The sequence below is a fragment of the Acinonyx jubatus genome, chromosome B1 (genome assembly GCF_027475565.1).
Source record: "Acinonyx jubatus isolate Ajub_Pintada_27869175 chromosome B1, VMU_Ajub_asm_v1.0, whole genome shotgun sequence".
Classification (NCBI taxonomy): Eukaryota; Metazoa; Chordata; class Mammalia; order Carnivora; family Felidae; genus Acinonyx; species Acinonyx jubatus.
This window is the reverse complement of record NC_069382.1, coordinates 129,705,207-129,731,237: the sequence shown is the minus strand read 5'-3', so window position 1 is coordinate 129,731,237 and position 26,031 is coordinate 129,705,207. Positions and strand designations below refer to the sequence as shown.

Below are 26,031 nucleotides of genomic sequence, written 5' to 3'. Positions count from 1 at the left end.
TGGCAGTTTGATAAACATTATAGTTAAATCTTTTCTTTGAAGTAAAAATAGCATTATCTTTCCTCTAGAATACATAAGTAATTTATCCTTATTATAAACAATCAAAGAACACATGAAATTGTAAGGGAAAAGTAAACATCATCTGAAATTCTACCATCCTGTAATAACCACCATTAACATTTTGCTGATCACAATTTTGTATCTTTTTATGTGCACCATGTATAATTTTACATAAGTGGGATCTTACATCTTTCCCTCTTTTCTTTACTCCCTATCTCCTACTCTCACAAATCCTTTTTTTTAAATTTTTTTAAAACATTTATTTATTTTTTAGAGAGAGAGAAAAAAAAAACACCAGTGGGGGAGGGACAGAGAGGGAGACACAAAATCCCAAGCAGGCTCCAGGCTCTGAACTGTCAGCACAGAGCCTGCCATGGGGCTCAAACCCATGAACCCTGAAGATCATGACCTGAGGCTAAGTCGGACACTTAACTGACTGAGCCACCCAGGCACACACACCACCCCCCCAATCCTTTGTAGGGATCAAACTCACAAACTGTGAGATCATGACCTGATCCAAGTTCAAGAGTCAGACACTTAACCAACTGTGCTACCCAGGCACTCCTGCACTCTCACAAATCCTATTCATAGAAATAGATGGGATGTTCATTATTTATTTTACGAAAATGAGATTGTTTATTATACTAAAAGAAGGAAAAGAGAAATCACTTATTTCCAATGTGCTCTCTTAGCTTAAAAGTAAATCATGAGGGGTGCCTGGGTGGCTTAGTCAGTTAATTGTCTGACTCTTGATTTTGGTTCAGGCCATGATCTCATGGTTCCTGAGTCTGAGCCCCTCATCAGGCTCTGTGCTGACTGCATGGAACCTGCTTGGGATTCTCTCTCTCCCTCTCTCTCTGCCCCTCCCCAGCTCATGCTGGCTCTCTCTCTCTCTCTGTCGTTCAAAATACATATAAATAAATAAATCATGAAAATTCCTCCGAGACTACTAGTATAGATCTAACTCACTCTTTTTGATGACTCCCTAATATTCCATTGGCTATGCTACAGTTTACTCAATCACTCTCCTATTAAAGGAAATTTCATTTAGTTTTCTTTCTTTCTCCTGCCAATCCAAGAAAGTTTTTAAAAAACATCCATATATAAATATCCTTACTTACAAATATGCCCTTACTTCTATGGAATAGATTCCCTGAGGTTATTTGTGTGACTGCTAAACCTAGGCCAGGGACTGGCAAACAAACTATGACCCATGACTCAAATCTGGTCTGCCCCTTCCCCTCCATTTTTGCATGGCCTGTGAACTCAGAATGGATTATATATTTTTTAATAGCTGAAAAAAATAAAGAATAATATTTTGTGACACACCAAAATTATCTGAAATTCCAGTTTAAATGTATAAACAAGGTTTTACTGGACCTCAGTCATACTCATTTATTTATACATTGCTTGTGCTACTTTCATGATACCATGTCAGAGTTGAATAATCGTGACAAGAACATATGGACTGCATGGTTAAGCATCCAACTCTTGATCTCGGCTCAGGTAGTAATCTCATGGTTTGTGGGACTGAGCCCTGCGTCAGGCTCTGCACTATCAGCGCAAAGCCTGTTTGAGATGCTCTCCCTCCATCTCTCTCTGTTCTTGCTTTGCGTGCATGCTCTCTCTCAAAATAAATACATAAAAATTCAAAAAAAGAATATATGGACTGCAAAGCCCAAAATATTTATGTTATCTGGCTCTATATCTGGCCCTTTGGTATACAAAAGCTTACTGACCCCTGACCTAAGCAATTGATATACTTCTCTTATTGTTATTAGGTGGACAGGGTAATTATTTTAAAATACATTTATTTTATGGTATGAGATGGAAAAATCAATCACTAAGGAATTTGGGGGAGGATTTAAAGCCGTATTTGAATTGTACATATAGTGATTATTCCCTCTGTATAAAAACTATTTTGATATTCAGATTTCAGTAATTACCAGCATAGGTATAATATCTGGGGTGATGGGAAGATACATTCTCTGGACAGGTTGCAGTTAGGATATACGACCTCTGTTTCTTTAACTGTCAAGTTCAGCTTATTCCTTCCTTCTTCGTGACTGTCCTACCCACAGTGCCTTTTAGCTGTCTAGGCATGGCCAGGCAACCAGCTGCTACTTGATACACCTGCTAAAATAAGCAGGGACTCACTGTGAGAAGCAGCAATTGAAAAGTATAAGTGAGGAAGCCAAATGACTTATGACTAATTCTTGGCAGAAACAGCAAGAGGGTAACAGATTACGGATAGATCACCTCAGCCCTAAACAGAAAAGTGTGCGTGATAATGGGAGTCAAGGAAAGTGCCAACAGAAAACAAAAAAACAAAAAACAACAACAACAAAAAACCCCACCCTATCTTTATAGATAAACACAGAGAAATAACTGATTTCCCTTTTCTGTAGAAGTGTTCCTAGAATTGGCTGTTGTGATTAAAGCTGCCCTTGAAAAGGGGAAGCAATTAACTTAGGATTTTACAGGGAGTTAGGAATTCCAAGAGGCAGGAAAAATGAGCATATAGGAAGACCAGTCAACAGGTCACAGGGGGCAATGTGAGAATTTTCACATTTCAGACTGTCATTTTTGCTGAAGTAGGAAGCATATTTGTTCACTGTTAGAACTAATGCCCAAGACCTTAAAAGAGAATAATTCCTCCTTTTCCCTTTGTCACCATGCATTCTATTGGATCTGCTGTTAGTCCTCAAGTATTGATGGGGGGCTGGTTCTCTAGATGAAAACTAAAGATGAGGATGCTGGGCATTCCATGGTGGCAAAGCAGATAGAAATCCTGCCTTCACAGAACATGCAATTGGGCAAGAAAAGACAAACCATAAACTCAGTAAATCAGTACATTCTAGACTAGTTAGAGGTTGATAGATACAATAGAAAAAATAAAACAGGGAGGGAGTGAGATGGAGAACTAGGTCTAATCTTAAAAATCGTGGCCAGGAGAGGCCTCTGGGAGGTGAGACATGAGCCCTGTGCATGTTGGGGATGAGGACTCCAGGGAGGAGAAACCGAGAGAGCAAGTGTTCTGAGGTGAGGCATTCCTGGCTTTGGGAAGGGACTGTAAGGAATCCAGCTGGTTAATGGGAAGGAAACCAGGAGGAGAGTACTTAGGAATGGGGTTGTAGAGCTGAGGGACTTGTGGCTGGATTGCACAGCCGACATGCTCTTTGGCTTTTACTTTGGGTGAAATGAGTGAAAATTTCCCTGTAAAAATGGAGACCTCAGATCTAAGATCTGAAATCCACTCCTAAGTCTCCTTATCTTCTGCCACCTTGTTTTGTCCCTCATCATCCATCCTCACTGCCTCCAGATTACCTCTGTAACACCGGGGCCACCACCAGGGGGCAGTGAGTGAGGCACTTGCCTTCCATGCAAAAGTTAAAGGCAGTGCCAAAAATCTCCATAGTTACTGATTTTCCTTATGTTTCAGTCTCTGAAATGGCACAGTAAAACACTGGTATTGATCCTTGCTTCTTTTATGTTTTGATATTTTGTTCATCATGGCTTTTTGGCGTTAGTGTTGATTTTTGGAAATACTGCATTAAATGTTATTTGATTACTTAGACTTTTTGGCATTCTTTCTCTTAAATATTGTGTCCAAGGTGTGTGCCTCACTCACCTCACCCTAGTCCCTGTTCCTATGCTGTCTCTTCTCCCTGTTTCTCCAGCGTCAGTCTAAACCAAGCGTCTGTAAACAGCTTCTGTAAAGGCCAGATAGGAAATATTTTAGGCTTTTCAGGCAATATAGTTGCTGTGACACTCTGCCATTGGAGCAGAAAAGCAGCCACAGGTAATGAGCAAACAAGTGTGTTCCGGTATGTTGGAGGTTATGAAGAAGACATGTTGCTACCTAATATTGTCTCCTTCTTCCTTGGTGACAGGAAGGTAACAACCCCTTTGGGGTTGTAAGGCGCTCAGCTAAAAATTACATTTTACAGCATCTCATGCTACTACTACAGCCAGGTGAAGTTTTGGTAAATCAGATGCATGCAGAAATGTGGTATGGGATTTGGGGAAGCAACCTCATTCCTCCTTTTAAGCTGCTTAGAATACAGCTGTGACAGCTAGAACCCTGGCGGTCATCTTGGAACGTGAAGTGTAAATTAGGTTCTCTAATGAAGCAGATAGAAGGTGCGTGAGTTTCTGGAAAATAATGGAGCTGTCAGATGAGCTCCTGACTGCATACCTATGGGGTGGGGAGGAGAGCCAGAGGAAGAGAGAGCTAATCCCAAGCAGGCTCCATGCCCAGTGGGGAGCCCAAGGCAGGGCTTGATCCCACAACACTGGGATCATGACCTGAGCCAAAATCAAGAGTCAGTCGCTCAACTGACTGAGCCACCCAAGCACCCCTTACCTCAGCGCTTTTTATGTGTGAGAGAAATAAACTTGTATTTAAACCATTACTCTGTATTTAAACTATTATTATTTGACAGCTTTTTTATATTCAGATGAAACTAATCCTAATTTACAGGTAAAGCTGCACTAGTTCACACAGGTTAACAAATTAAGTGAAACAGTGTTTCATATACAAATTTCAGGCAGCCCTCAATTTATTATTGGCTAACATGTTTTGAAGCCCCTGGCTTGAGTGGTAACCATTTCTAGGATTCAGAGGCACTTTTCCTCTTTCTTCCCAGTTCAGGACTATGTTCTGGTGCTCTGAGATTGTTAACATTACAATGCAATGTGTTATGACATTTACAATAATAATATAACATGTGAGTACAGCATTTTGTTTCTTTTCTAAGTAATTTAAATACTAATATCTTCCAATGAGCATGGGAAAGAAAATCATTAAAATCCTTGTGAATAATTGTAAGACTACCTATAGAGAAGAGATGTCAACCATAAGTCAGCCAGCCATGAAAAATGGTTGCTACCATTAAAGAAAAAATAAAGAGGGGTGCCTGGGTGGCTCAGAGGGTTAAGTGGCCAACTTCAGCTCAGGTCATGATCTCAACAGTCTATGAGTTTGAGCCCCGCGTTGGGCTCTGTGCTGACAGCTTGGAGCCTGGAGCCTGCTTCAGATTCTGTGTCTCCCTCTCTCTCTGCCCCTCTCCCATTCGCGCTCTCTCTGTCTTTCAAAAATGAATAAATGTTAAAAAAAATTTTTTTAAGAAAAAATAAAGAGATCAAGTTGACTAATACTGCCATCTAGAGTTAGAAGTCAAAACTACCATTTCTTATCTATAAGCAGACAGGGTTGCCTGGGTGGCTCAGTCAGTTAAGCCTCTGACTCTTGACTTCAGCCCAGGTAATGATCTCATGGTTCAGTTTGTGAGTTCAAGCCCTGCATCAGGCTCCATGCTGGCAGTACAGAGCCTGCTTGGAATTCTCTCTCTTTGCCCCTCTCCACTCATGCACAAGCTCTCTCTCTCAAAATAAATAAATAAACTTAAAAAAAAAAAACTGTGTAAGGTTGAAACATCAGGGTTTGTGGAGGTCGGTTCTTTTATTTTGGGTTTTTTTTTTTTAGTTTTTATTTAAATTCCAGTTAGTTAACATATAGTGTAATACTATTTTCACGTGTATAATATAATGATTCAACAATTCTATACAACACCCAGTGCTCATCACAAGTGGACATCTTTAACCCTCATCACCTATTTCACCCATTCCTCATGCCCTCCTCCCCTTTGGTAACCAACAATTTGTTGTCTATAGTTAAGAGCCTATTTCTTGGTTTGCCTCTCTCTTTCCCTCTCATTTTCCCTTTATTTTGTTTCTTAAATTCCATACATAAGTGAAATCATATGGTATTTGTCTTTCTCTTATTTCACTTAGCATAATACTCTCTAGCTCCATCCATGTCATTGCAAATGGCAAGATTTTATTCTTTTTTATGGCTGAGAAATATTCCCTTGCATATATATACACATCTTCCTTATTCATTTCATCAGGCAATTGACACTTGGGTTGTTGCCATACTTTGGCTACTGTAGATAATGCTATGAACATAGGGGTGCATGTGTCCCTTTGAATTAGTATTTTTGTATTCTTTGGGGAAATACCTAGCCGGGAAATTGCTGGATTATAAGGTAGTTCTATTTTTAACTTTTTGAGGAAACTCCATAGTGTTGTGCATGGTGGCTGCACCAGTTTGCATTCCCACCAAGAGTGTAAGAGGGTTTCCCTTTCTCCACCTCTTCACCAACACCTGTTATTTCTTGTCTTGTTCATGTGAGCCATTCTGATAGGTAGGTCAGTTTTTTCTCCCACTGACTTGTACCAGCTGTCCTAATTGTCTTGTCCACTTGACATCTGCCAGGGAGCTACCTGTCAGTAACTGGGGTGGCAGCTGGAGTGTAATCACAAACTGAGCTAATGTATGGAATGTGTTAGATTTTCCATCTGTCCAGTCTAAGGGCTGTCCTAGCTAAGCAGCACAGAGGATGGACATTGGACTCAAAAGCATCAAGGTTAAAGCAGAAGTGAGCCTAGGAAGAGGATGGCAGAGGAAAGCAATGGAATTGCAGTGACCCTTCTCAGGTGTCCTTCTTTCTGATCCTCAGGGATTGACATCAGGGCTGTTTTCACCCCTCCTGACTGGTTTATTGTCTTTCCTCAGTCCCGTTTGCTTGTAAGGACCTTTTGAAGGTTCATTCTCTCATTCTCTTTGTAACATCCTTCTCACCTCACTTTGAGTAAGTGCTGTTTGGTAGAAAGGCAGTGGAGAAAGGAAGTATGATTTGAATCTGGGTCTCCCATTTTTCTTACTATTTATCTTGGGCAAATCACTAAAATTTCCTGAGGCTTGGGTTATTATCTGTATGCAAGGACATATACGGACCTTATGGGGTGGTTGTAAAACTTACATGGGTATATCTACTGTGAGGGAAACTGGCATGTGGTAGGTAGTTAGGGAATGCTATTTTCTTTTGCTTCTCTCAATTCTCCTGTCTTCCAGAAATCGCTGTTAGGAAAAAAGAAAAATAGGTTATTGGTAGGAAAGGTTAGGTACAAATTATCTTCAAAGATTAATTTTAAACATATGATGACAGTCAATTTATATTGTTTTTCTGTTTTTTTCACCTGGGTGTTCTCTCAGAAAGGGAAGCTCATTAGACACAATGATATGGTGGAAAGAAAAATCTTGGGCTATTCCACTCACTTATCTGTAATTTGAAACAAATCACTTTCACATCTCTGAGCCTAAATTCTTCATCTGTGAAATAGGAACAGTGTTCCTTCCCATGCCTACCCACTCTGTGCTTCTGAGGACACATGAGGTAAAACAGCTGGAAGGATTTTGCAAAATGTAAATACTAATGTGAGTGATAATTATTATGTTTTGTGTACTCAGTAAAGATGAAATCTATTAACCACGGATTTTACTTAATTAATTCAGCTGATAGTCACTGAGTGCCTTTTAAGTGCCAAGCACTATATTTCACATATATTGTATAACAGACACTTTGCTAGGCTTTGGTGAGGCTACAAAGATGTTAAGGTCTTTCACAGAGTTGGTTGGGCAAAGATGGAATAATATAACCATATGGAGCGAAATTAGTTTCAAGTTGGGGAGTGTGTGTATACTAAGGGCATCATTTGTTGTAGGAGCCTAGAAAGAGGAGTAACTGATATTATGGAGTCTAAGAAAGACTTCATAGAAAAGGCCTATCAGATGCACATATTTTCAAAAATTTTCCCCATAAGGGGGGGAAAGGAAATGCTAGACAGAAGATACATTATGAACAAAGGCATGGAATTGGAAAAAAGCAAGTAGGCAATTGGAAAAGGCAGGCTGTTCATTGTGAAAATAGTCCCTGTGTATGGGTGGGTATATGAGGGTGTGATGCCTGTAACTGTTGGTGAGATGCAGCTGGAAAGGTCAGTCACAAGCAGATTACACAGGGCCGTAAATTATACACAAAGGATTTTGTATTTATTTTTCTGTAGCAATAGGCCTATTTAAAAAGCTAAGTAATATGATCAGACCTGTGTTTTCTGCATATAACTCTTAGGAGAATATATAAGATCAATTAGAGATGCCAGATATTAGAGATACAGACATGTGAGAGATCATTGCAAAAGAGCTGAGGAAGGGTAGGAGTGGTGGAGGTAGAAAATGGGTAGAAAATGAAATGTTGCTGATCTGAGCCCACATCCATCCTTCAGCAACTAATTGGTTCAGGAAGGATTTTGCAGTGGGGAGGGAATATGAGATGAATCGGGAGTTGTCTAGGTGGAATGGTTGTGGGGATGTGCCATGAACCTGAGGGGGGCACAAGAGGAGAGATCAGAGACCTTGAAGAGCGTGTTATAGTGGAAATTAAATAGGCTTGCTAGCCAAATTGACCAGTTAATATCCTGTCACTCACATGCCAAAGTTACCAAAACATTGAGCCTGATTCCTTACCCACAAATGAGAATAATAATATCTATTTTACATGATTGATACACGATACAGAAAATACTTGTTGCTTATCTCCTTAGCGTCCGTTCCCTACTTCTTCCAGCAACATGCCCAGCTTTCATTTTGGAATCTGCCAAATGGAAACTCCTCACTCTCAGACCAACTGCTTGGGTGAGTTTCCACCCCCATGTGGCCAACAAATCTGCCAAGTGACTGACTCGATCTCCTGGCAGCCTTGTTTGGCTCAGGGGGAGACATGTGAGAGCATCACACCTAAACACCACATTCTCCAAGGCTGTGAAGCAGAGAGTTGGATATAAAGATTAGAGTTGTCATGAGGGAAAGAACTATAGTTACCATGTCTGGTCTGCTGTTAGTGTCTGATCAAGGATGTAGAAATGGCTGCTTTTCAGTACAAAACCGAAACATGGAAATAAGAGAAGGCAGAGAACGGAGAGTAGATCCTGGGAGTCTCTAGGTGTCATTGAAATTAAAAGGCTGTTTGTCACCCAAGTATCTCATGATCTATTTCAGGGCATAAGAATATCTTTTATTACACACAAGGCAATTCAGCTAGGGTTTGATGCCTACTAAGATGACAATTTAACCTCAAAAATTACTCCTACCTCTATATTATTAATGTTTTTGTTTGTTATTTTGTAGCAAGGAGGGAGTTTGGAAGTTCTTTGGAAAAATAAATGTGGTGTATAGTTAAAAATAAATAAATAAATAAATAAATAAAGATTAGAGTTGTCAAAACTCTCTTGCTATCTCAAAGGAGCTGGAAGATGAAGTCCTCATAGCAGGAGATAGGGTGAAGAGGTACAGAGAAATGGAATCGTTAGGACATTAAGCACTTGTTTTCTTTTTAGGATCTTATTTTTAAGTAATCTTACACCCAATGTGGGGCTCGAACTCACAACCCCGAGATCAAAAGTCACATGCCAGCCAGTTTCCCTGACATTAAGTCCTTGTTGACAGTCTTTCCTGAAATCAGCCATGCTGATTGGACTTTTTAGTATGTGAATGTCAGAAAACTCTAAGTTAGGCAATCTGTGCAATAACAAGTACCTTCCAAAAACTCAGGACTTACAACAATGAACACTGATTTCTCACTTATGCTACAAAGATTACTTGTAACTCTGCTAGGTTATTGTTTCTAATCTGGGACCCAGGATGATGAAGCTAATCTCGGTCTGGAAAATCAACAGTTGTAATAGAGGGAAAAGAGAGTAGGTAAATAATTGTTGGCCCTTAAACCATCTGCCCAGAAGACACTCCATGCTTGCATGTCATTGGCCAGAACACATTCACATGCTCAAGCTTGATGCCATAGGGCAGAGAGGCAAATCAAATATTTTTGAATAAGCATAATGCAATCTACAGTAAATTTCCCTTTTGCTTCAATGAGCTTAGGTCATTATTTTCTGTCACTTGCAACTAAAAGAATCTTAACTGAGAAAAACTGATGAAAGAACTAAAGTAGGTATTTTACATAAAATAGCCAACACATAGAGTGCCTGAGTGGCTCAGTCAGTTAAGCATCTGACTCTTGATTTGGGCTCAGGACACGATCTCACCGTTGGTGAATTTGTGCCCTGTGTCGGGCTCTGCGCTGACAGTGTGGAGCCTGCTTGGGATTCTCTCTTCCTTTCTCTGTGCCCTTCCCCTGCTCACGCTATCTCTCAAAATAAATAAATAAACTTTAAAAATAAATAAACAAATAAAATAGCCAACACATGGTAAACATTCAATAAATGGAGCTACCATTTTCAAGTGCATGAGCACAGATGAATTGAGAGTTATCTAGTTATCTCTTTCTCAAGCAATAGAAGTATGATCGCTTTAAGTTGCATTGTATTGACTTATCTCACTAACTTTTATTGAGTTCTTTTTATGTGGCAGACACTGTGCTAGGTGATGGGGACACAATACATTTACATGTTAGCTCTCCAGTTGATTGTTTTTTTAAGAAATACATACAGGGTAGGTGCCTGGGTGGCTCAATAACTTCAGCTCAGGTGATAATCTCACGGTTCATGCATTCAAGTCCCAAGTCAGGTTCCTCACTGACAGCTTGGAGCCTGCCTGGGATTCTCTCTCCCTCACTTTCTAACTCCTCCACTGCCACCACCGCCCCCCCCCCCCTCCGCTTGTACATGTATGTATGCACTCCTTCTCTCTGTCAAAATAAATACATAAACTTAAAAAAGTAAAAATAAAAATAAAACAGTAATGCCAATGATGGCTAACATTGTCATAGTCACCAACGACCTCTATTTTGCCAAACCTAAAGATCAATACTCAATCCATATCTTGTTCAACAAGCAATTGTCAAAGATGATCATTCCCTTGTTCGTCACCTGCTTGGTACATACCACCCTTCCTGGTCTTCCTTCTAGGATCCGTCCTCTGTTATAGGCTAGCCACATTCACCTCCCACTGAGTGATCTCAATCCCCCATCTGGCTTTAAGTATCCTTTCTACACTGAGACTCTCAATTTTATGACTCCACCCTGACTTCTCTGCACAACTCCAAAACAGTTAATCCTATTGCCTCCTTATATAACAAGCATCCCACAGTTAATACCAGACTGGACTCCTGACCCACCAGCCCCAAAGTGAAGCCTCACTCAGGCTTCCCCATGCCAAGAAAGGGAACCACCATTCACCCAGCTGTTCAGGCCAACCTTGGAATAATCCTCATCCCTTTCTTTTTTTCTCTCCTCCTTCTTCCAACCCATCAGCAAATCTGTGGACTCTTTCAAAACATCTTGAATGTGTTCATTTCTTCTCTCCTTCCTTCTAGGGTACTGCCTTAGTCCCAAGGGCATCCTTCCAACCTGGCCTCCTACAGCAGCCTCTCCTAACTGGCTTTTCTGCTTCCATTTTTGTTCTATTATATTCTACATGGCAGTCAGAAGGAATCTTTTAAAACTAAAGTCAGATCATGTCACTTCTCTCTTCAAGACCTTCCAACTGTGCTCTTTCTTCCAGGCTGCTGACATGCCATCCAGACTGAAAAAGACCCGGAAACTTTGGGGCCACGTGAGCCATGGCCATGGCCGCATCGGCAAGCACTGGAAGCACCCAGGAGGCCGGGATAATGCTGGTGGCATGCATCACCACAGGATCAACTTTGACAAATATCATCCAGGTTACTTTGGAAAAGTTGGTGTGAGGCATTACCACTTAAAAAGGAACCAGAGCTTCTACCCAACTGTTAACCTTGATAAACTGTGGACCTTGGTCAGTGAGCAGACACGGGTAAATGCTGCCAAAAACAAGACTGGAGCTGCTCCTATCATTGATGTGGTGTGATTGGGCTACTACAAAGTATTGGGAAAGGGAAAGCTCCCTAAACAGCCTGTCATCGTGAAGGCCAAATTCTTCAGTAGAAGAGCTGAGGAGAAGATTAAAGGTGTGGGGGGAGCCTGTGTCCTGGTAGCCTGAAGTCACATGGAGAGAGGTTCATTAAATACTAACAACTGCTTTTCTTAAAAACAAAAAACAAAAAACAAAAAAACCTTCCAACTGCTCTCCTTCACCCTCTGCCATTAGATATGAACATGATTCATTCCCTCATGTCCCATGTCCCCTAAGCTCCCTGCTCAAATGTCACTTCATCAGAGAAGTGTTCTCTGAAATCTTATCAAAAAATACAAGTTCCTGGGACGCCTGGGTGGCTCAGCTGGTTAAGCTTCTGACTCTTGATTTCAGCTCAGGTCATGATCTCATGGTTGTCACTTCAGGCCCTCAGAATCCCTAGTCAGGCTCCATACTGGCAGTGCGGAACCTGCTTGGGATTCTCTCTCTGCTCCCCGCCCTCCCCGCCCCTCCCCCACACATGCAGTCTCTCTCTTTCAAAATAAATAGACCTTAATAAAGAAATAAGTATTTAAAAAATACAACTTCCTTCTGACCCCACTATTACTTTACTGTTATATTTCTTCATGTTGTCACTTGACATTATACTATTTACCTGTTTATAAACAGGAAAATGTTAGTACCATGAGGATTTTGCATTACCAGTGCCAAAAACAGCTTAGAAAATGCTTCGGATGCTTTTATTAAGCATCCTAGGCATTATTCTAACATTATGTATTATCTGTTAAATTACCCTAACATTAGATTTGCTGTATTACTGTCCACATTCTCACTGACGTGGTAGCTGAGGCACGGATTCCTTAGGCAACTTGCCCAAAATCACACAGCTCATAAATGACTTACCTAGTATGTAAGTAAATCCAGAAGCTCTTCCTCTGGAGTCCCTCTCTGCTCCTCAGCACTCGAGGGTCACGTTTGATCCACAAAAGCCATTGGCCAGGGTGCTCGATGACTAAGGGTGCCAGGGCGGTGCTGCTGCGGGGTGGGGAGTCGGACTCCCTGATGTTATCAGACTCGGGCTGTTCCTCCTAGCCTCCAGGTTTCCGGCAAATCAGCACACAGCCTGTCACTAACCTTGGCGAGCCGGTCCAGGCTTAACGCACAGCCACTGGAGGCCGGGCGCGGGAGCGGGATGTACCTGTGCTGGGGCGCCAGCTCCAAAGGACCTCTGCGCCGGAGGCCTGCGGCCCGGGGCGGTCCCGAGCTTCGGCAGGCCGCCAGCGGGGAGCGCCACTCGCTGCTGCTGCTGAGCGACGGCGCTGTGCACTCATGCGGGGACAACAGCCGGGGCCAGCTGGGGCGGAGAGGCTTGCAGCGCGAGGAGCAGCCAAGTAAGTGCCCGGGGCAAAGGTGCGGGGCGCGGGGCCAGGCAGGGGATGCTGCTGGGAGTCCTGGGTCCCCTGGGCCTCCAGAGGCTGGGAAACGTTGCTCCACGCCTTCGCGCGCAACTTCGTCAGTTTCGTTTTCCAGATGCGCGGTTGTTTTCGGTTTCCAGTTCATCTTCAAAGCGAAACTGACAGCGAAACTAACGGGACCGCGTTCCTTTAAAAAGAGACGTGGTACTTCCCACTAAGCCTCTCCATACTAGTCCTTGCCTGAGCGAATCTATCTGGGCCGATCAGAACGACCTTCCAAACTGGTTTATGGGCGGGACACCTCTAACTCTCAGAAATAGCCCACGGCGTCTTTTTTTTTTTTTATTTTAAATAAAATACATAATAGCATTTTTACCATTACTGATTATTATAACACAGGAAAAGAAATTGCCTATAATTCCTATACCCAAAGACAACTACTAATATTTTGATGCATTTCTTTTTTCGCTTTTTTCTATCATACATTTAATTTTATAAAAGCATGTCATTATATAGTTTTGTATACACAGTATTATGCAACCCTGTAAATTGCGCTCTTATGAAACATATCATGAACATTGCCCTTTTATTATGATTTTTTTAATGTTTATTTATTTTGAGAGAGACAGCTCGAGGGGGGGAGGGGAAGAGAGAGAGAGAGAGAGAGGAGAGAGAATCCCAAGCAGAGTCATCAGCACAGAGCCCCACGCGGGGCTCCATCTCACCAACCCTGAGATCATGGGCTGAGCTGAAATCCAGAGTTGGTGGCTCAACCCTCTGAGCCACCCAGGTCCCCCTTATTGTGTACTTTTGGAAAATACATTTTAAATTATTGCATAACATTCTAGGCTTTAACAGTGCAATTTAATTATTTTTCTTTGCTAGAAATTAGGTTTTTGTTTTTTTTTTCTCATTAGGGGCTTTTATAAATAATACTATGATTGCCATTATTTGACCATATTTCTGATTACTTACCTAGAGTAATCCCAAGTGTTGTGTCTGGGAGGAAAAACTTCTCCTCTACCCTATTAGTTCTTGTTCTGAAGGCCTACGAACTAAGCTGATAAAGACAGATTAACATGAGAAAAAGCATACAATTGTATTAATATTTTATGTGCACAGGAGTTCACAGAAAAGAAGGGAAACTCAAGAAGTGATTAGATTCAGGGACTTATATGCCATTTTAGCAAAGAAAAGGGGTTTTGGACTTTGAAGGATGATCAGTTGTGGGGAAGTGACTAGGAAATGTATGAGAGAGATTAATGAAAGAAAAGGGTTATTTTGGTAAGAGCTGTCTATACAGACTCATCTTAGTGCCAACTCTAATGATAAGAGTTACTCTTCTCTTCCTAGTATGGAAGAGGGGGTACATCTTTACAAGGAAATTTTATGCTCTGCTTTTAGGTGGATGAGGGGAGGGCAGAGAACTCTTCCTGCTTCTCTTGATTTTCAGTTGCCTTCAACTCCAAAAATTGTTCAAGTGGAATATTTTGGGATGGCATATCCTAATCCCTTTTAGGTGGAAATGAAGGGCAACATAATACTTGATGCCAAATTGTTGTCTAGGAATGTGGTACCAGTTTCAGCCTTCATGAGTGTATGAATCTTTGGGACATTTTTTTTATTGCCCCATGGTTTGAAACTAAATAATTGAAAAGGATAAGATCACACAGGTTTAAAAAAAGAAAACTAAAGGCTCCTGGGTGGCTCAGTTAGTTAAGTATCCAACTCTTGATTTCGACTCACGTCATGATCTCACAGTTCGTAAGATCAAGCCCCAAATCAGGACTCTGTGCTGGCATCATGGAGCCTTCTTGGGATTCTCTCTCTCTCCCTGTCTCTCTTCCCCTTCCCTTCTCTCTCTTTCTCTCTTTATCTCAAAATAAATGTGATATATTTAACTCAAAACCTCTAATAGTTCAGAAACAAACACTTTGGAAAAAGCTTAGATTGACTGGTAGGGATCACACTACAAATGATTAGGTTTTCATTTGTGGGCATTTTTGGCTCATGAGAGGCATATTACTACTTTTTTAAAAAGATTTTATTTTTTAAAGTAATCTCTGCACCCAATGTGGGGCTCCAACCTACAACCCTGAGATCAAGAGTCACAAGCTCTACAGACTGAGCCAGCCAGGTGCTCCTACTGCATTCTTTGTGAGAGGATCTGGCTTCTGCCTCTTACATTCATGAGGCAGGCTCCCTGCCCATTTCCTTCTGAGCAAGGAATTCACTATTCTCACTGTTCAGGGCTGGGAAAGTCAGAAGAGGAGAGTGGAGGCAATCCCATCTTCCCTCTGTCTCCTTTTGTTTTGCTACCATCCTTATAGAGAAATGTTAAGTCAAGCATCGTAGTTCCTACAAGTTCCCTTTCTCCATGAAGCTCATCCTATTCTAGTCTATGCTATGCTATTCTATATTGAAAGCGAGAGGAGGGGTCAGAGGGAGAAAGAATCCCAAGCAGGCTCCATGCTCAGCGCAAAGCCTGACATGGGGCTCAATCTCATGACCCTGGGATCATGATCTGAGCCAAAATCAAAAGTCAACTACTGACTTGAGTCACCGGGGTGCCCCTGAAGCTCATCCTTTTAAATAGTAACCATATTCCCATACAGACAGTGTAATACACATTGAGCTTTTTTCCTTCAAACTTTAGTGTGGATGTCAGGGCATGATTTAAAAGTCCATTGGAAAAGATGAGAAATCTGAGTGATCTTTCTGAGAAGTTTTATTTTGTTTTTGTTCCTGAAGAACCAATTCAGGCATTGGAAACTCTACGTGTTGAACTGGTGAGCTGTGGAAAGGAACACTCCCTTGCTGTCTGTTACAAAGGAAGGGTCTTCGCATGGGGAGCTGGTTCTGAAGGGCAGCTGGGAATTGGAGAATTTAAGGAAATAAATCTTATACCTCAGTAAGTATTTCCATTCATTCATTCATTCATTCATTCATTCAGTATTTTTGAGTTTCATGTGCTAGGCACCATGCAAGATGTCAGGGTACAAAGATACTATGACAAACTCCCTAACCTCAAAGATTATAGTGTAGTGAGAGAAAAAACTCCTAACCCCAATTATTATTTAATTAGAGTCCTATGAAGAAGGTCAGGGTAAAATGAGAACATGTGATTCCTTAATCTTAATCTCATATATTGGAAATAACTGAGGGGACCCACTTGGTAAATAAATAAATATAAAATAAACATAACCTATAAATAAAAATAAAATATAAAGATTACTTTAAAGTAAAAACATTGAACAGAAGATGCAGAAAGAAATCTTATTGGAAATTCCCTTCTGACTAAAGCAAAGACTACTTGAAAAAAACAGCTGCCATTCACAGCTTGGAGGAAGTTTCTTATGAATTCAGATGCTGTGAAGACAGACTGCCCAAAAAACACAAAAAAACCCTATGAAACCTTCCATACTCTCCTACTGAAGCCCTGAAAACCTCCCTTTTGCTATACTGATATATATATATATATGGTGATTCCACAAATTTTCCATTACTGGGAGCTCCCATCTGTACATATAAATACATTTTGTCTTTTCTCCTTTCAGTTATTGTCAGTTGTCAGTTAATTTGCATGTCCCCTATCACTGGATCCAAACCAGAAGAGGAAACTTTTACTTATGGAAAAGTAGTAAGATGTTGGGATGAGGGGGAGGAATCATATCCTCATAAACAGCTTCCTAGGACAAATGATATGACAAGCAGTCTGAATTGTACATTCATGAGTTACATGTGTAAGAATTTTAAAAAGCATGATTTTTAATACTAGGAGGTTACTTTTTGTTACCTCTTCTGGTTTTGAATTGTATGAGTGCTGTGGCTTTGGAGAACAAGCATTGAACTTTGAATGAAAAGACGAAGATTTGAGTCTATTCTACAACGTGATACCTATAACATGATTCCCTAGAGCAAACTAGAACTCTGACCACTACTAGATGCAACCATATGAAATTGCTGGTAGTTACCTTTTTGATCCACAAAAATGGCAATGTAATAGGATTCAACCTAGTGATTTATTTATCAAATAGGGCTTAAATCAGGTGATGTAAATAACAGTGTTCTATAAATTTTAAAGCCCTGTGTCATATGTGCATGAAGAAATTTATTTTTCTTTTAAGGCAATAAATATAGAATAAAAGTTAGTACATTATATACTGCATTAAAAGTCCAATAAAAATCACTTGTGTATTATAACTGTTTAGATTCTGCTCTGTACCTTTATGCTTGTTGATGTCATGTTAAAAACACTTAGAGGGCTTTGGCTTAAAGGTACTACAGAAATATAAGAAAATAAATTATTTCTAGGGAAAATATGCCCAGGTTGCCAACAATCCTGAAAACAATGAACGCATGAATGTTGAATGTTGGTTTGACAGCAGTTTTAAGCAAGTAATTCTTTATAATTTCTAAAGATTATACACCAGTCAGGAAAACCACCATTACTGTGGTGTTTCTGATTATTACCAAACAGCCTTATATATCTGCAGTCATCAAGAGAACTATTCTATTGTAAAAAAAATTAAAGTAGCCCAACTCATAAAAAAAAAAAAGAAAGCTATTTCCCTAAACCAAATGTATTACCTGGGATCATTTTACATATCTGTAGTTCACTTGGTGAGCCACTCTAAAGAAGGATTAATAGATTTTTGTATCATTTTTACTACAGGAAACTAAAAACTCTGACTGGTATAAAAATTATACAAGTTTCCTGTGGAAACTACCACTCTCTGGCCTTATCAGAAGGTAAAAATGGCTTTTTGGATCTTCTAAGTATCATTACAAAGTAATTTGTCTTTAATATGAATGATACCTGTTGATTTTTAATGCAGTGGGACTGATTTTAATGCATTTAGAAGTTTTTAACTTTTTAGATTTCATAAGTTCTATTGTTCTTCATTGTTTTTTCAATTGTCTTTGTTCTTATTATACTCTAAGTAGTGACTCATTCATATCGATGCTATAAAGGGTCATCTCTGTTCTCATGACCTGATCTGACTCTCTCAGAATTTAGTAGTGGTTTTATTTCCAGAACTTTGCCCTTTGTGCTGAATGGCTGTATACACTGGCAGACTCAAATACACTAAGGCTTATTTGTTTTTTTGACTTAGATCAAAGAAAGAAAAGTCAAAATGTCAATGTGGTGGCTGGGTGGCTCAGTCAGTTAAGCATCTGACTCGACCTCAGCACAGGTCTTGATCTCAGGGTTGTGAGCTCAAGCCCCACGTTGGGCTCTGTGCTGGATTTTACCTACCTAAAAAGAAAAGAAAGAAAAGTCAAGGTATCAAAATCATGACTATATTTTTTCTACTAACATCCCCCATCCTTTGTCCATCATTCAAAATTTTTCAATGGAGAGTGTTGCAGAGGAAAAACTTTTCTTCCATCCTCTTAAGTTTAGCACCTGGTAGCCTGCAAATTTATGTGACAAAAGACAGATTAACAAGACAAAAGGCACGAGTTTTATTAATATTTTCATGCATGGAAGTTCACAAAAAAGAAGTGAAACTCAAGAAGTCATTAGACTTGGGGACTTATATACCATTTTAACAAAGGAAAGATTTGGGCTTTGCAGGATGATCAATTATAGGGAAGTGACTTGGAAATATGTGGAAATAATGGAAGATAAGAGTTATTTTATTAAGGGTTATTTGTGAAGACTCATGTTGATGCAGACTTTCCATCTCTGGTGATGAGTCACTGCCCCATCCCTGGTGCAGGAAAGGACACCTTCACAAAGGGAAATATATACATTGCTTTTGGGTGGATAAGAGGAGGGGCAGAGAACTTTCTCTGCATAGATTGATTCTCAATTGCCTTCAGCTCAAGATAACTCTTATGCCAAAATGACATATTTTGGGGTGGCATATTCTGATTGCCTTCAAGAGACATTTAACATTTGTATGTCCCTCAGGTGATATGCATAATTGCAGCTGTGCCACAAGGGCTATGAACAGCCAACGTTTATTTCCTGGTTGCTTTCTGTCGCACCAGCTATTTTGTGAAATGCTTTACATGTATAATCTCATTCAATCACTTAACAGACACCGAACCTGGGTATTATTTGTATTCTCATTTTAGAAATGAAGAAATTTGGACTCAGACTTTCAGCAATTTGCCTAAGGTCACACACTAACAGATAGTGAGATTTGAACCAATACTTGTTTACATCCCAATCCTAAGTGCTTAACCACTGGACCACACAGGCCATGACACCGTACTATAATCCTGTGGCTATTGTATAATTCCTTCCTGCCATTTCCAGCTATTTGATCTAGGGCAAGTTATTTAACTTGACTCTTGATTTTCTCATCTGTAGGAGTACTGATGTCTACCTTACAGGCTGTTTAGAAGATTCAGTGAAACAAGACATACAATATATCCTGCACAGTCCAAAGCAGATAGTAGGGGTACAATAAATATTAGTCTCTTTTCCTTCCATACTTTTCTTCTTCTTAATTATTGAAATAGTTTGAATTACTTCCTCAGGGTATTGATTTGTCTTTACATTGGTCTGGATTGTGAAGGTTGTTTGAAGCCCGGGTACCCAGTACATTTGCTGTGGTGAACTGTGAGTTCTCATAGACCTTAATGTGGGTTTGACATTCTGCATTGTGCCCTCAGAAATACTTTTCAGTGGTAGAACTAGCTTTAGAAGAGTTTAAAAAAGAAAAAATTAGATGTAATAACATAAACATCTGAGACACGTTGGCAGTTTTCTGGGTAGACAATGAAACATTAGAAGATCTTGACTTTTGATCTCATGTAAATTAACCACCTCTGGTCAAATTCAACATAAAATGTTGTTGGTTGTTTTCTCCCATCCAGTCATTCCACAAATATTTGTTAAGTGCCTATAATGTTTCCAGCAAAGAGGATATAGCAGTGAACTAAGACTGTGCTTTCATGGAGTTTATATTATGGGGGTATGTAGGGGAAGTGAGCCTTAAACACACAGACAAATAATTATGTCATATAACAGAGATAAGGGTGTGGGGGAAAAAAATGAGGCCAGGTAAGGGAATGGGAGCAAGTACTCAAGTGGAGGAAAGGGGTCTTTCTCTTTTATAAAGGATGTCATGGAAGCTATTTCTTACAAGGTGAGCAGATAGCAAAAGAAGGGGAGGAGGGAGACAAGATGCTAAGGCCATGATCCAAAGGAATGATCCAGATGTAAAGGCCATGAGGTTGTGGCATACTCAACAGGGAACAGCAGGGGCTCTGGAAAGTTACGAGCAAGGGGGAGATGAAGTCTGAGATGTGTCATGGGGAATCCTGGTGACCTGGCGCTTGTGAGCTGTGGTGAGAATTGGCCTTTTATTGAGTGAGACAGAAAATCCCTAAAGGGTTCAGTCTGACTTATTTTTTTAAAAGACCACTCTGGCTACCCTTTGGAGAACAGACAAACATGGACTCTGGGAGCCCAGTGAGGTGCTGTTGTAATCTTCCAGGAGAAAAGTGATGGTGGCTTGGTGGCTAAGGTGGTAACAGTGGAGAGGTGAGAAGTGGTCAGATTCCAAATACATTTTAAAGATAGAGACTTTAGGATTTGCTAGGTAGAAGGGTATAAAAGAAAGAAAGGAGATGAGCATGATTCTCAAGATTTCTAGTCTGAGCAGCTGAAAGAACACAGTTGCCCTTGACTGGGAGGGAGAAGAGGAGTGCATGTTGTTGGAAGGGACTTTTGAGGGTGTTCTTGACCATCCTCCTTGCCTTTAGTCAGAATACTCTAACCTCTTTTGTCCCTATTTTAAGTATTAAAGATCTTTAGAATTAGGGTGGTAGTTTCTACTCGAATTTGATATTCCAATATTTTTACAATTTTGAATTTCTCTTCTTTATTTTTGTAGATGGCCAAGTGTTTTCATGGGGAAGTAACAGCCATGGGCAGCTGGGCCTGGGGAAGGAGCTCCCCTCCCAAGCCAGCCCACAGAGGGTGAGGTCCCTGGATGGCATCCCCCTGGCTCAGGTGGCTGCAGGCGGGGCCCACAGCTTTGCCCTGTCTCTCTCTGGGACTTCATTTGGCTGGGGAAGCAACAATGCAGGGCAGCTGGCCTTCTTCGGGAGTAATGTCCCAGGTAACAAGATAATCTTGTTCTTGCAGTAAATCATTCTTTCTTTCCAGTTGGAACACCAGCTCTGCAAAGTGTACTCTCAATGATTAGAGCAGTGATTCCCAGGCTCCGGAATATATTAGAATCACCTGGGGTGCCATCTTAATTTTTGATTGCCACTGTAATATATTACCAGAAACTTGTGGCTTGAAACAACATAGATTTCTTATCTTATAGTTCTGGTAGCCAGAAGTCTTATGCAGGTCTCAGTGGGCTAAAAAAAGTGTCAGCAGCTTTGGGGCAACCAGGTGTGGGGTGGGGATGGACCTTGCATTATTTTCTTGCTTTTTTCCCCCTCTAGAGTCCATTTACATTCCTTGACTCATAGCCCCCTTCTTCAAAGCCAGCAATGGCTGGTTAAGTCTTCCTCAAGTCACTCTGACAGTGACTCTTCTACCTCCCTCTTCCTCAGTCAAAGGAGGAATTTATAAGTACATTGGGCCCACACAGATAATCCAAGCTAACCTCCCTATTTGAAGGTCAACAGTTTAGCAACTTTAATTCCATCTGCTTCCTTAACTCCTCTTTGCAGTGTAACCTAACATATTCACAGCCTCTGGGGAAAGGACACGGATATCTTCCGAAGTCCCTTATTTTTTCTACTGCAAGAGCATTGAAAAATCCCAGTGCCCACCCCCTCCAAACAAGTTGCTGGCAACCCTTAAACTCACTATGAAGTCTTCCCCATGAACCCTGTTCCTCCTCTGTTCAGTTCTTTACATTCAGCTAACATATTTGGTGCCTGTTAAGTACCAGTACTTACATCTCGTCTCATTTAACTCTGCCAACATGAAATAAGTCTTATTTTCTCAATTATTATTGTATATTTGCAGAACACCTACCATGTGACAGAAATGAATATAACATAATGGCAATATTACTGGGAATAAAGGTCTTAAAACTTAGCTTTGTAGGAGAATAGTGTTAGGTGTTATAGAAGATCAAAGTTTCCAGAAATAAATGCTAAAGGACTGCCTTTCTTTCTTTTCCAAAGCAGGGCTTTCCCTCTATTTTATAATACTTCTGAGTGTCCATTTTAAAAATTATGTTAACTAATTACAAGATGATAAAAATATTAAAAGATGTAAAAACTCATGGATTCTGAGATTGGTTCTTATACTCTAGACATTGTACTTTCTTTCAACAGTGCAAAGCTACAAGCCTCGTTCAGTTAGTGCGCTGAAAACTCTCGGTGTGGTTTATATCAGCTGTGGTCATGAGCACACTGCAGTGCTTACCCAGGTAATCTAAAATGTTTTGCTATTTTTCGCAAATGAGAAATGTTACCACAAGGTATAGGTATTGGCTGTTGTTAAAAGCCATATGCGTATCAGTATCTCAACTATATCTATTCAATGTACAAATATATAAAAAGGAGAAATGAACCAAATATAAACCATGAAAGTTTCAAGATCCTCTAACAAAAGCTAACTTCAGCTTTAGGAAATATTTTTAGATACCCGCTGAGTTAGATTAATATAGGAGAGAATCCTTTTAGCAATGATTCATTCATAATGTAGTTCTACAGGTGAAAATTATTATAGAAGAGATGAAGTAATTTTTACAGATTTCAATAACCCAAATTATAGACTAGAACCTACTTTGTTCCATTTCTTTTTTTTTTATTTAAAAAAAAATTTTTTTTTTTAACATTTATTTATTTTTGAGACAGAGAGAGACAGAGCATGAACGGGGGAGGGTCAGAGAGACAGGGAGACACAGAATCTGAAATAGGCTCCAGGCTCTGAGCAGTCAGCACAGAGCCCAACACGGGGCTCGAACTCACAGACTGTGAGATCGTGACCTGAGCCAAAGTCGGACGCTTAACCGACTGAGCCACCCAGGCGCCCCAACTTTGTTCCATTTCTTGCTTGGCAAAATTATGAGCCTGCTTCATAAATGTCTGCCTCCTCTTGTTATACTGGCCAAATAGTATATTCCAATGGGGTGGATTCTCTCCATAGCCATAAGGAATAGACTTGAAAACTATTTGTGTGGTTGAAATGATTATTTAAAAACTAAATACCTAAAATAATTTGTATTACTTGTTTTAACTTAAAAAAAATTTTTTTTAACATTTATTTATTTTTGAGACAGAGAGAGAGAGAGAGCATGAACAGGGGAGGGTCAGAGAAAGAGGGAGACACAGAATCTGAAACAGGCTCCAGGCTCTGAGCTGTCAACACAGAGCCCGACGCGGGGCTCAAACCCACAGACCGCGAGATCATGACCTGAGCCAAAGTCGGACGCTCAACCAACTGAGCCACCCAGGCGCCCCTTTTTTTAACTTTTTTAATGTTTATTTTTGAAAGAGAGAGGGAGAGTGTGAGCAAGGGAGGAGCAGAGAGAGACGGGGACAGAGGATCCGAAGCAGGCTCTGTGCTGACAGCAGAGAGCCCGATGTGGGGCTCTAACTCACAAGCCATGGGATCACGACCTGAGCCGAAGTCAGACGCTTAACCAACTCAGCCACCCAGGTGCCCCGGTATTATTTGTTTAAAAGCGTGTTTGGATTATATTATTCTTAGTGGACAGGAGAAAGCTAGAGTTGTTTTAATCAAGAGTCATCTTTGGTTGCACTTGTGTGGCTCAGTCGGTTGAGCCTCCAGACTCTTGGTTTCAGCTCAGGTCCCCATCTCTTAGTTTATGGGATAGAGCCCTGCGTCAGGCTCCACACTGATAGCACGGAGCCTGCTTGGGATTCTCTCTCTCCCCATCTGTCTCTCTGCCCGTCCCCGACTCACACTCATTTTCTCTCTCCCTCTTTCTCAAAATAAATAAATAAAACTTAAAAAAAAAAATCATTTTTTGAGGGGCCCCTGGCTGGCTCAGTCAGAAGAGCATACAACTCTTGACAGTGGGGTTGTGAGTTTGAGCCCAAAGTTGGGTGTAGAGATTACTAAAAAAAATAAATACACTTTAAAAAATCATCTTTTGAGAAAAGATTATTTTTAGAGAAACGTTCAAATAAATAAAGCAACCCTCTATTTAAATGTGTTATTCTTGAGCCATCCATTCATTCTACAATGAAAGCCAATGGTTTTTCATGTTTAATGAGTTAACTTACATACACTCTTAGAAATAATAAATATAAGACCCTTCATATAGTACTCTCATATAATTCTCTGATGATACTTATCTTTAAGTTTTTAGTTACTTTTTTAAATATGAAATTAGTTTGATTCCTTCTATTGCTTCTTTTTTAAACAGAATGGGAAAGTGTTCACATTTGGAGACAATAGCTGTGGACAGCTGGGACACAGCCCCACTGCTGAGAAGACAGGTCCACAACTCATGGAAGGAATTGAAGGCCTAGTTTCACAGATAGACTGCGGAAGGTAATAGGCTAGTTTTTTGTTTGTTTGTTTTTAGTGTGAGTAGAATGTGTTATATTTTATGATTTAGAAATGACTCCTCAGCAATGTTTCAAAACTTAAAACACAAAATATGTAACTACTATTTTTCTAGATCATTTTCCTTTCTGAAAATTTACTTCTTTTAAATATAGTTTAAGTTTTCTATTTTTTCTTCTTTATTCCAGACATTTAATTTATTTAATAAGAATTTATTGGAAGTCTACTGTGTATAGACCACCTTATTAGGTGCTGAAGGTTGGCAAGAGGGTTTAAAATAAAAACAGTGGTACTTGCCTACTTGAGTTGATAAAGCAAAATTAAAGTATTCTCACACAAATAGAAGATAATACATATTTGCATATGCATTCAGAGTTTTGCATAACCTAATTATGAGGACACTGAATATTATCTACCCAATTTATAAATAACAAAGCTTACATTTATTTGAAAAAAATTTTTTTTAACATTTTTATTTATTTTTGAGACAGAGAGACAGAGCATGAGCAAGGGAGGGGCAGAGAGAGAGAGGGAGACACAGAATCCGAAGCAGGCTCCAGGCTCTGATCTGTCAGCACAGAGCCCGATGCGGGGCTTGCACTCACAGACCAAGAGATCATGGCCTGAGCTGAAGTCGGAGGCTCAACCGACTGAGCCACCCTGGAGCCCTACAAAGCTTACATTTAAAACACAAATAAAGGAGAACCTGGGTGGCTCAGTTAAGCATCTGACTGGCTCAGGTCATGATCTCTCGGTCCATGTGTTCAACCCCCACATCAAGCTCTGTGCTTGACAGCTCAGGGCCTGGAGCCTGCTTTGGATTCTGTGTCTCCCTCTTGATCTCCCCCTCCTCAACTCACACTCAATCTTTCTCTCTCTCTTAAAAGTAAATAAACATTTTAAAAAATAATAAAACAAATGATGGGGCATCTGGGTGGTGCAGGTCAAGATCTCACAGTTTGTGAGTTCCAGCCCTGCATCAGGCTCTTGGACTCTCAGCTGTCAGCAAGGTGCCTGCTTCAGATTCTCTGTCCTCTCTCTCTCTGTCCCTCCCCCGCTGGTGTGCATGCACCAACAAGGCTCTCTCTCTCTCAAAAATAAACCTTAAAAAATAATAAAAATAAAAAAATAAAACACAAATGATAGAAACCATAGTAAAGACTTATCAATAATATTCTATCTTTAAGGTTACAAAAAGTTAATATTCGGGTAGGCCTTCTGGGAAGATGGCAGCGTAGGAGGACGCTGGGCTCACCACATCCTGCTGATCAGATTCCACCTACACCTGCCTAAATAACCCAGAAAATCGCCAGAAGACTAGCAGAATGGATTCTCGGGAGCCAAGCGTAGACAAGAGGCCTATGGAAGAGGGTAGGAAGGGCAGAGAG

General features: G+C 40.4%; 1 protein-coding gene and 1 pseudogene across 4 annotated transcripts in view; both read left to right on the top strand.

Moving 5' to 3' along the window:
- The window catches only part of LOC113599589 (60S ribosomal protein L27a-like), a 60,860-nt pseudogene extending 48,940 nt beyond the window's left edge, over nucleotides 1-11,920 (top strand).
- Nucleotides 11,724-26,031, top strand: part of HERC6 (HECT and RLD domain containing E3 ubiquitin protein ligase family member 6) — a 61,685-nt gene continuing 47,377 nt past the window's right edge. For 2 of the 4 annotated variants that reach the window (XM_027060666.2, XM_027060660.2), the window contains exons 1-6: nucleotides 12,702-13,146; nucleotides 15,922-16,081; nucleotides 17,846-17,922; nucleotides 21,027-21,254; nucleotides 22,438-22,532; nucleotides 24,501-24,628. In XM_027060666.2, coding sequence (XP_026916467.1) covers nucleotides 12,948-13,146; nucleotides 15,922-16,081; nucleotides 17,846-17,922; nucleotides 21,027-21,254; nucleotides 22,438-22,532; nucleotides 24,501-24,628 — 887 coding nt within the window. In that variant the 5' untranslated portion in view covers nucleotides 12,702-12,947. Of the gene's footprint in view, nucleotides 11,850-12,701; nucleotides 13,147-15,921; nucleotides 16,082-17,845; nucleotides 17,923-21,026; nucleotides 21,255-22,437; nucleotides 22,533-24,500; nucleotides 24,629-26,031 lie in introns of those variants that run through there. The other 2 variants (XM_027060650.2, XM_027060657.2) reach the window with 2 other exon arrangements.